Source organism: Corvus kubaryi, unplaced genomic scaffold, assembly GCF_017639235.1.
Source record: "Corvus kubaryi isolate FWS band 111438036 unplaced genomic scaffold, C.kubaryi_AGA036_p1.0 76, whole genome shotgun sequence".
NCBI classification, from domain to species: domain Eukaryota; kingdom Metazoa; phylum Chordata; class Aves; order Passeriformes; family Corvidae; genus Corvus; species Corvus kubaryi.
Window position 1 is genome coordinate 780,426 of NW_024582063.1, and position 9,936 is coordinate 790,361.

Here is a 9,936-nt window from a genome sequence, read left to right on the forward strand (position 1 = left end):
CCCCCCCCCCCCCCCCCCCCCCCCCCCCCCCCCCCCCCCCAAGGGCAGGCCATACAGGTTTTGGGTCAAATCGACAGCAAGTCCTCTAATAGGAATCACACCCGTTGGAGGATGTTCCACTCTCTCTCATCTCTTTTTTGTTTAGATTTTTATTTTAACAGGAAAAATTATCAAGGAGGAAAATAGCCACACAGACACAATGGTGGCTGTACAAGGGCGCTTAGAGCTTATTTTGCTTTCAAAGGACATACACAGGACCCTTGCCAGAAAATGAAAATACTTTTCCATTCCAAGTGGTGCTGTTGCTTGCTTTCATGCCCAGCACTGACAAAGAGATGCACACCTTTTCAGGTCTGCTCAGTTTGGGGTCATATTGTGTCGGAGATCTCATTCTTCCAGGTTGCAGAGACTCAGACATAGGAGAAGAATTAGAGCATTTGCAAGACACTGATTCAAGTATGCATTAGAAAAGATGTGTTTAGTGGCTGTCTCTGCCGCTAGGGCTCGACTGGGAGCATGGAAGGAGAGTGTTGTGATGATAATTGTGCACAAAATGTGGGGGCTTTGCTCAGCAGGATGGCAGTGACAGGCCATCTTTTCTGTCCCCAACTGCACAGGTATGACAGGAGAAGTCCTCTACTCCGACACAATCACGCGCCAGAAGCTGATGTTTGACATGGAGGGCAGAATACCTAAAAACAGCGAAGTCACAATGGCTGAACTGAAACTCTTCCAAAAGCCTCTGGACAGAGCAAACCTGCCTGCCAAGCAGTCTCACAGGCCCGTCTCCAACGCCAGAGTCAGCGTGTACTGGGTGCACGATGGTACCAACAGGACCTCCCTGATAGATTCCAGGTAAGAAAGGGGCCTCTGCTGGAGGCAGGACTCTAGTTACAGAGTTTGGATCCTCTGAGGTGCATTTGGGTATCGTGGTTGTGCCTCAGCTCAGTCTGATGGGGTTGCATCTGTGCAACCAGGTTGTATGGCCTCCAAACCCAGAATGAGCTTGTTAGAGCAGATATTATGCTAAAGTGGCAATATATGATGATTCTTTGAAATAATGTATGAAATGATGCCATGTACTGCTACATCTTCCCCTCTAAAATCCCCCACCTGGTTCAATTCTCTGTCACTAACTCAAGTGGGTTACCGGCTGCTGGTATTCTTTCCACTGGCCATTTCATTATATGGTTTAAATAAGTAAATTATGCAAAAGGCATCTGATTCTGTAGCCATGAGCTCTGTGGAATTTTCACAACCCTTAAAGGCAGAATGAGGCATGAAACCCATTTCCTGGGTGGGTAGAAACTTATGGCCCTACTGCAGCTCAGACAGGAGCAGGTGGGAGCTCAGGCTGTTCACCAGGCTGTTGTCATCAATACTGAGGCTGCACATAATCCTGCACCGCCTAGTTTTTTGTATGAGCTTGTAGAGAGGGTTTTTTCCGGCCCTTCAGTGTCTGCTTCTCTCTGAGGTGGCAGTTAACTGCTGTGGGTGCTTGCCCAGAGCAAAAATGATCATGTAATCAAGGCATGTGACAATCTACAGGAAGTAAAATATTCTGCTGCAATAACAGAGCTGCGAGCCCGGGATTTATCTGATGGGCTTTTGTGATGCCAAGCCCTTGTCACACAGGCTGGTTCCTATATATGAGTCGGGCTGGAAGAGCTTTGATGTGACCCAGGCCGTGCATTACTGGCTGCGAAACAAGAGGCGGGAGCCGATGTTCCTGGAGGTGTGGATCGAAGGGGAAAGGGTGGGCAGCTACGCCTCGGAAATGGCCAAAGCCGTGCACTTCACCTCACAGGACCCCAAGGATAAAGCCCTAGGCAAGCCTGAGCTGGTGCTTTACACCCTCAACTTGGATGACTATGGGTATGTATGAAGCCTAAATCTGTATTGACTCTGGTGTAATTTTGCCCCTGAATTATTGGGGGAGGGGAAACTCTTACCCTCAGAAGTGTTTACCAGCTGTGAATGGAGGAGTTAGAAAATTGCTGCTTAGTCACACCTCTTGTCTTCCCGTATCTGTTGTCTGAATGCTCAAACAAACCCTGAGCACGGCCCAGATTTCACATCTCAGAGCCCACCTGTGCTATTAGCAGCAGGGATTATTTCTCCCGCTTCCCAGTTTCCAGTTACAGCACCCATTCCTCTTTCTCCCTTGGCGTCCAGGAGCCCTGGGGACTGCAGGGAGGAGGCGCTGATGGGGAAATCCACCTGCTGCCGGCAGAAACATTACATCAGCTTCCGCGAGCTGTCCTGGGCGCAGCACTGGATCCTGGAGCCGGCGGGGTTCCAGGCGTACCGCTGCTCCGGGAGCTGCCTGCAGCCGCCCCGCGCCCTGCGCCGCCTCGGCTCCGGGCAGCGCTCCTGCGCCGCGGCCGGGAGCTCCGCGCTGCCCATCATCTACCTCGTCAAGAGGGGCAACAGCACCGAGATTGAGGCGGCCGAGTTCCCCAACATGATCGTGGAGAGATGCAGCTGTGTCACGGACGGCGTGGCGCTGGTGTGACAAATGGGCGGCCTGGGGGGTCACCCACTCCCCGCAGCCCTGCCAAGAGCCACCCCGGCACCCGGCCCCCATCCCCGGGGCCAGTGGTGAAGGCCCTGGGGGGTTCCTGCCTGCAAGGGTCAGCAGCAGCTGGGGCTGGGGCTCCCCTGCGCCCTGCTGCCCTGCGGAGAGGGTGCACTTAGAGGCACTGTCCGTGTAGATGGGCTCAGAGGGGCGTGCATTTCACATATGTGAGGGGTACCTAAGGAGCCTAGTGCTTCTCGGGGCTCCCTCCATGACAGCTGAATTTCACTGAATTTATTTCAGTCGCCACCCTGGAGTATTGCAAACAGCTCCAGGCAAAAGAAGAGTGCCCATCACCAGGTGAAGAACAAACGCATGGGCTCAGCTGTTCATTCCTAGGCTGCTGGGTTTGGTCCTTGTCTATCCAAGCCACGTTTATGGTGAGCTGGAGAGCAGAAGCACTTGTATATGTATATAATACATGTATATAATACACACACACGTGCATACATGTACAGAGTATATGAATATATGTGTGTATTGTCTACATACTGGATGCATACATATTGACTATATACACATATATATGTACATAAAATATTGCCTAGAGCTCAAAGGAACAGATGTATCGAATGCACATATACATATCTGCATGTACATATAACATTATCTGAAATTCAAAGGATTATATTTTTGGCCCCACAGGCTTAACACAGTTTTAGGCAGAATTTAGAGTCCTGGAATCAACGGGAACATTAGGACTTAGTTTTGCTTGCATGAATAATAATTTGTTTTTCTGATTCTGTATTACAGTTATTTCAGTTTTGGGATATTTTTGAAGTTGTGTGTGCTGTCAAAATCAAGGAAACAATAAAATACAAGTGTTAAAGTAGCTGTGTGTTTGCTTATATTTATTCTTAGATCTGAAAGTGGAGGGGAAAAGATCTGTCCTACTTCTGAGAGTATCCAATGCCCAGCTCCTATAAACATACGCACAGTAGAAGCTCTTCCCAGCTACCTGTGTGATCCCACCTGCTCCTGGTGAAGCTTATCTGCTCCCCCAGGGCCAGGGACTGGGCTGAATCAGCAGGCAGAGCAGAGCCTAAACTGCCAGCGCCTCATCCTGAGCTTAAGACAACACTGCCGAGTTTAAGACAACACTTTCTTAAGCAGAAAACCTAGAATCTTATCTGCCAGCAGGAGGTGATGCTCTCGTCGTGAGCTGCAGCGGTGACAGAACAGGGGTCAGCTGCAGCTGTAGTGCAGAAAGGGAGGAGCTGCCCCCCCCCGCCCCCTTCGTCCCCTGGTGAAGCGTTTTAACCCTGACCCTTCCTGTTGGACATCTGACCAACACATCCCCTGGAGAAACGCCATGATAATGTGGTTTAATCCCTTTGTGAACTGTTCTGAGCTGCTGGCCGGGATGTCACCCATGCTGATGATTTCCACCTTCATGTCAGACTTCTCGCCTTGGTTCGTGAGCCACCGAGATAGCAGCGGCTCTGGGGATGAAATGTTTGCTGCTGACCATCTCTGTTGGGTGGTGGGATGTGGTCCCTGAGGCTCTGGTTGAAGCTGCTGCTGGTGCAAGGACTCTGGAATGTGTTCGTCTGGCTGGACAGGGTGACCATGGACCGAGGAAAAGAGGGACCTGTTGACTCTGCAGTGTCATCCATCAGGAAAATGTGAGTGTTCCTGCTGCCCTAAAGGACCCCAAGTCTGAGGTCACCCAGGCATCTCTGCCATCACCTCGTGGGTAGGCTGGCACCTCTCACTTGTGTAAACACCTGTGGCAAAAGAGCTTTAAGGGGAGAAAAAAACCGCAAAAGCACAGACTCACCATTCACCAGCACTGGGCTACAGCACCATGGGTGGCTGGAATCAGAGTTGGATGAGCCGGAATGACCTCTGGCCATTTCCTTCTCATGACTACCTAGCATCTATCTTAATGGCATTGGAATCCGGCCCCAGATCCTTTGCCAGGGCATAGCCTGAAGGCCAGGAGCTCAGTTATCACCACGAAGAACAAAGCCGATGGTTTAGCCACACACTGTGCCTGGAGAAGAAAGTGTTTGAGCTGGTTGCTGCCTGAGAACGAAGAGCATTAACCCTGGCTTTACTCCAGCCTCCAGCACTTGCACTTCAGACGCTATTCATTCTCCATCCGAGGAGAAATTCCATGCAGTGCGATTGGGGCAGGCTGCTGCGGGAAATGGGGAGCAGAGCATCACAGGGGCCGCGCAGTGGATGAGGCTCCTCCCCTCCGCCAGGATCCTGTGCTGTGTCCGGCGCCCCTTGCCCTGCGTCTGGCCGCCTTTGCTCGGGTGTCCTGCGGACACGAGGTACACAGAAGCGAGCGGTGAGTCTGTGTCTGTGACACCTGGAGGGTGGGGAGGGAGAGGCGGTGGCCAAGGACATCTGGTGTTACTGTGGGGAGAACTGTGGGTATTGCAGGGCAGGGACAGGGCGCAGATTTGTGAGCTATACCTGCCCTGCTGTCGGCATGGACACTTGGATATTGCTAGGGGAGCTGCACAGATGTCACAGCATCTCTGCTGGGGCTGGTTTTGAGCTCACATTTGGATTGGAGCTCCCCACTTTTGGGGAGACAGGACACTACTCCTCTAAACTCCAGCTGGCTTTGCAATGAAAACGTTGCAGACTTGGAGGCTGGGCTGATGTGGAGAAGGCTCCAGAGACTTCCACACTGCAAACTCCTGGGCAGAAGGCTGTGGATGAAATACTGCCACACTCAGGGCTTTTTCAGACATCAGCCCGTGCTACAGAAAATTATCTCCCAGCCTGTCATCTTCAATCCAGTCTGCATTTGCTGTGACACCTTCTGTGTGCTACTTGCATGGGTACAACTTGTAATGCACACAAAGCCTGCCAAGCTGTCATGTTCTCCTTTACATCTGAGCAGCACCACGGTCTCTGAGGAAAGCCAGAACATCTCCCATACCTGGCAGCAGCGTGGTTCAGCACTGTCATTGATGCTGTGCTGTAATAAAATAAAAAGGAAGAGCAGCGCAGGGGCGTAATGAACCACATAAAACCAGAAAAGGTATTAAAAAATGAAAGGTGATTTAAGGCAGAAGCAGCGTTAAACCATTGGGCCTCCTCCTGCACTGCTGAAAGCACAGAGTGCCCCGGTGCTGCTCAAGGAGCAGGAGGTGTGTGCTCCTCATGTGGAGGACTTCAACAGCCCTGTTAGTCCCACACTCCAGGTTAGGCTCTTGTGTGAGTGTTCGCGTGGCAGTGCCTGAACTAAATCTTATCAGAAGCATGAGCTTATCACGAGTGTGAGCTCTGGCTGGCCCTCATGGCACTGCTCACAGGGTGACCTTTAAGGGCCTGCTGTAGTTGATGGAGCTGGACCTGAGGTCTGGAGATGGCCCTATCAGTCTTGGGAAAGCTTTTCTGAAGAGAGAGGTTTGGGCATGCCCAGCAGCACTTTCTCCATTATCTCTACCCATTATCTCCATTCTAGGAGAGAGAAAAAAGTTTCAAGCTACATTAAATGCCACTGCTAGCTAGGCTACATTGCCCTGTGTGATCTTTCCACAGTTTTATTTAAACCAAGGCTGCTTTCCCATTTTCTTTCAAAATCTGTGAGAAGTTGCAGCCTTTCCTGGCTGGTGAGACCTTATTTCCTCTCCCTCTCCTGCTTTTTCCCTTTTGCACTTCACAGACTCCTACCGAGGGTGTCTGACATTTTGCCTTTCAGGGCAGCCTTCTAATTGCCTGTATAAGTGGAAAGTCAGGTGCCCAATCCACATCCCAGCAAAGGTGATAATCAGGGAGCTCCTCTGGCTTTGGCTGGCAACAGCTGGAGTCTGGGAAAGGAGAAGCCAGGGCAAAAGGGAGGGGGGAAGGTGGGGAGGTGACAGGGGTGGCAGGGAGTATGACAGAGATCCTGCAGGACTTTGATGTTTTTAGAGGACTTGAGCTCCTCTGTCCACTCCTGGAGCAGTGTGAACAGCATCAGCACATTTCAGAATAAAACAGAATTAAAAGCTCATCGTGACTGCTGCCTCTGGCCTGTGCTCTGGAAATGCTGGGCACTCCAGAGATGCTGGGCTGCCTTGGTTTCCTATGGTTAAACCAGCAGGTGCAGAATGGCCAAGAAACAGTTTTTAACCATGGCAGGAGATAATAAATTATCTGGAGATGCTGGGCACTGGAAAGTCATGTCAATAATCCACAGCTCTCAATATCCTTTTTTGACAATTGCTAAAAAATGTTTTGGGATATTTTTGTTTGGGTTTTTTTCCAAACCTATTTTTAAATTTCGTTTTAAAGATCCTCCTGATCTTTATTTGTGTGTGGGTTTTTTCTGTTTGCATTTTTCCTTCTAATTTTCTCAGTTATGACAAATCTGCCTCTTTGAAAGCCTGGGATGCCTGTATCCCCTTTGAAAGTCTGCTCTCTGCTGAAAATGAATGCACTCAGTTCATAATCGTTACCTCCCAGGTGACTGCCAACTTCCAGCCCAGTGGTCAATAGCTCTGCCACCTTATGAGGTCTCAGCTGGTTACTGTACGATGGATACAGCATCTCACTGGCCATAACGTGCCATCTATAACCACCAGACCTCAGAGAATTGTTTAGGTTGGAAAAAACCTCCAGGATCATCGAGTCCAACCATTAACCCAGCACTGCCAAGCCCACCACTAAGCCATGAGCCACATCTACCCAGTTTTGAAGTACCTCCAGGGATGGTGATTCAACCCCCTCCCTGGGCAGCCAGTTCATGTTTTCACTGAGATGTGCAATGTTCCCAGCAGACGTTTCACAGGCTGGCTGGCCTGTGATATTTCTTTCCATATAGCCCCGGCAGGTCCTTCAAGAGCTCCTTGCTCCTTTCTGCCCTGCAAGTTTTGTGCAAATTCCTGGCTCCTTGTGCCTGGTTAGAGGCACCCAGTGAAGGCAGCAGGGAGAAGCAGGACAGGCAGCTCGTGCATTCAGGCCACCGGGACACTTTCCACGCAGGCACAGCTTCTGGCTTTAAACCCAGACTAACTGTCCTGGATTTGCCCAGCCTCTAGCAGTGCTGGAAAGCAATGGTGCCTGCCCAGCCCCTCCTCTGCAGCTGGGTGAGGTCAGAGTTGTCACCTCCCTCCCTTCAGGTATCATTAGGCATGTTAATCTGCAAAGCCACTCTAATTGCTCAGCTATAGTCAGAGCCGAGCCAGCTGAGGTGGCAGTGCTAACTAAGAGGGGTGCAGGCACTGCCATTTCCAGTTAAATGTCTTGGAGGAAACCTTAGGATTTAAAAATAGCACCTTCCCGAGAATAGGCATGGCTACAAATAAACCTTTCAAACGCCAACCTTCTCCAGAAAGCTAAATGTTGCGCAAGAATGAGTTGCGGGGGGATCAGAAGGATTGATTGTGACAGTCACAGGAACGGGCAGAATGGTGTAAAGGTGACCCAGTGTCCCTGCTCCGCAGCAGCACCGTGTGCCTGCACCCGTGGGACTCGGGTCAGGTGCCCTGTGCCGAGGGGCGAGGCTTTGGCAGCACTGCTGGAGCCGGACACATCCTCCGCGTCAGTCCAGTGCCACCTACAGCAGCGAGAGCAGAAGCTGCAGCACTCGGGAAACCAAGGGAAGCAATTCCTGCACGCTCCAGCAAAAGGGATGTTCACGAGTGGCTTTTGAGCAACTTGCTTATTTGTAGAGGTGAGGACAACGGAATGGAGCCTTTTGGTTGAAGGCTGGCAGCTGTTGTGTCTGCTGCTGGTGATATTCCTAAACCTCCACCAGTTCTTTCCCTCTGTGACCTGCCCTGTTCCCTGCTGGTTTGTGTATTAGATGTACTTCTTTCATTCCAGGGAAGAGATGGATCCGTATGAAGTGAGGAAAAGCCCTCCCTCGGGCTTGTGCCAGTGTTTTCACTGATTACTTTTTCTCAGTCAGTAACTCTGAGATGCCAGTGAAACACGAGGCAGTGCTTAGGTGTTTGAAATAAATGCATTTAAAATGACACTTCAGAAGTGTGACTGAGTCGCACCACTTGCTTTTTGGGGAAGTGATTCCGTGGGAGGATGAACCTTTTCTCTGGGAAGATATTCACAGTTTTGGTGCATTTACAACCAGAAACATCTTTGAAATCCAAAACTACATAAATACACAGGAAAAGACAGACACAGGCTGCCAGCTGCATTATCCTCTGGCCCTGGACCAGTAAGATCACCTCTATTGAGGCCATTCTGTCCTACAGAAATAGCCCATAGAACACTGGAAACATTGGAACTGTTTTAGTTTACAATTTCTTTTTCAACTGTTGACTCTTCTGTTCTTGTCCAAATTCTTAGAAAGCTTCAAGCACTTCACCTACTTGTTTCACATCTGTTGAAGGATCAGTCCAAGTCCTGTTGTTATCCAGCTGTTTTCAAAAGGATACCCTTTAAACATGTGAAAGTCCTGAATTGTCACTGAGCACCCCTCTGGCTCTCCAGACACAATAATGCTCTAGGGTAACCTTTGATGTGGGCCCATCCCAGAGCAAGAGCTTGCTCCTTTTTAACTCAGCAGGAGCTAAACAATTCCCAAACAAACTTGTGAAAATGTGGAGCTGGTTCAAGGTATAGCTCTTGTCCTCCAAGACAGATGTAGGGCATTTCTTTCAATTCTGGCACTACTGAAGATGCAGATCATCACTGAAGTGTTAGGTGCTACTGGTGGTCTAAAATATTCCGATCTCTCTTCACCAACCGGTGTTTTATGTAATCCCGCTTCCTTTGTGCTGGCGCAAACTTGTTAGAGCCACACCAGGGAACTGATCTGGTTTCACAAGGAACCCACAACACTAAAGGCAAGTAGGTGACACATAGGGTAGGCTTGGACGTGGCTGCATCAGTGCAACTGAAGCAAGAGAGCAACTGCAGGGAGGGGAAATAACTTGGGTAAGGGTTGTTGCCCAGACACATCATTAACATGGTCAATTCACTTTTGTCCCACACTACCCATCCCATATTAGAGGAGTCTCAGTGTGCTCAGAGCTAAAGGCTCTCCTCTCTCTCACTGTCCCTGCCTCTCAGAGAGCTGGTGACATCAAAGGTTTGCCATCCAGGCAGGGACTGCCAGCATCTAACATCCCCAGCCAATGGATCTACATCAGCAAAACTTCATCATGCTAAGGTGACCTCCCAAGCACCCTCCATCCCAGTTTCCTAATGAAACATTCAGTAAACACACCCATTTCCTTTCTACACAGAGTCCACTTGTCCTGTCACAACCTCCATATGTGATTTGCAGGGCCTCAGCGTTTCTCTCCTCCTTCCAGAACACTGTGGAACAGATCCCCAAGCACTGTGTCTATGATGATATCCTTACCACCTGTCCATCCTTTCCATAACTCCTTGGGATGCTAACAAAGCTTGTGGATGTGAGTTTAGAAGCTGGGAATACTCAG

At 50.0% G+C, this 9,936-nt stretch overlaps 1 protein-coding gene across 6 annotated transcripts in view; it reads left to right on the top strand.

The window, feature by feature from the left end:
- LOC121675919 (left-right determination factor 2-like) overlaps positions 1–3,410 on the top strand; it is a 16,523-nt gene extending 13,113 nt beyond the window's left edge. For all 6 annotated transcript variants that reach the window (XM_042051761.1, XM_042051758.1, XM_042051763.1 and 3 more), the window contains 3 exons: positions 618–855; positions 1,636–1,875; positions 2,176–3,410. In XM_042051761.1, the coding sequence (XP_041907695.1) occupies positions 618–855; positions 1,636–1,875; positions 2,176–2,515 (818 nt within the window). In that variant the 3' untranslated portion in view covers positions 2,516–3,410. The remainder of the gene's footprint in view (positions 1–617; positions 856–1,635; positions 1,876–2,175) is intronic.
- Positions 3,411–9,936: the final 6,526 nt, after the last annotated feature.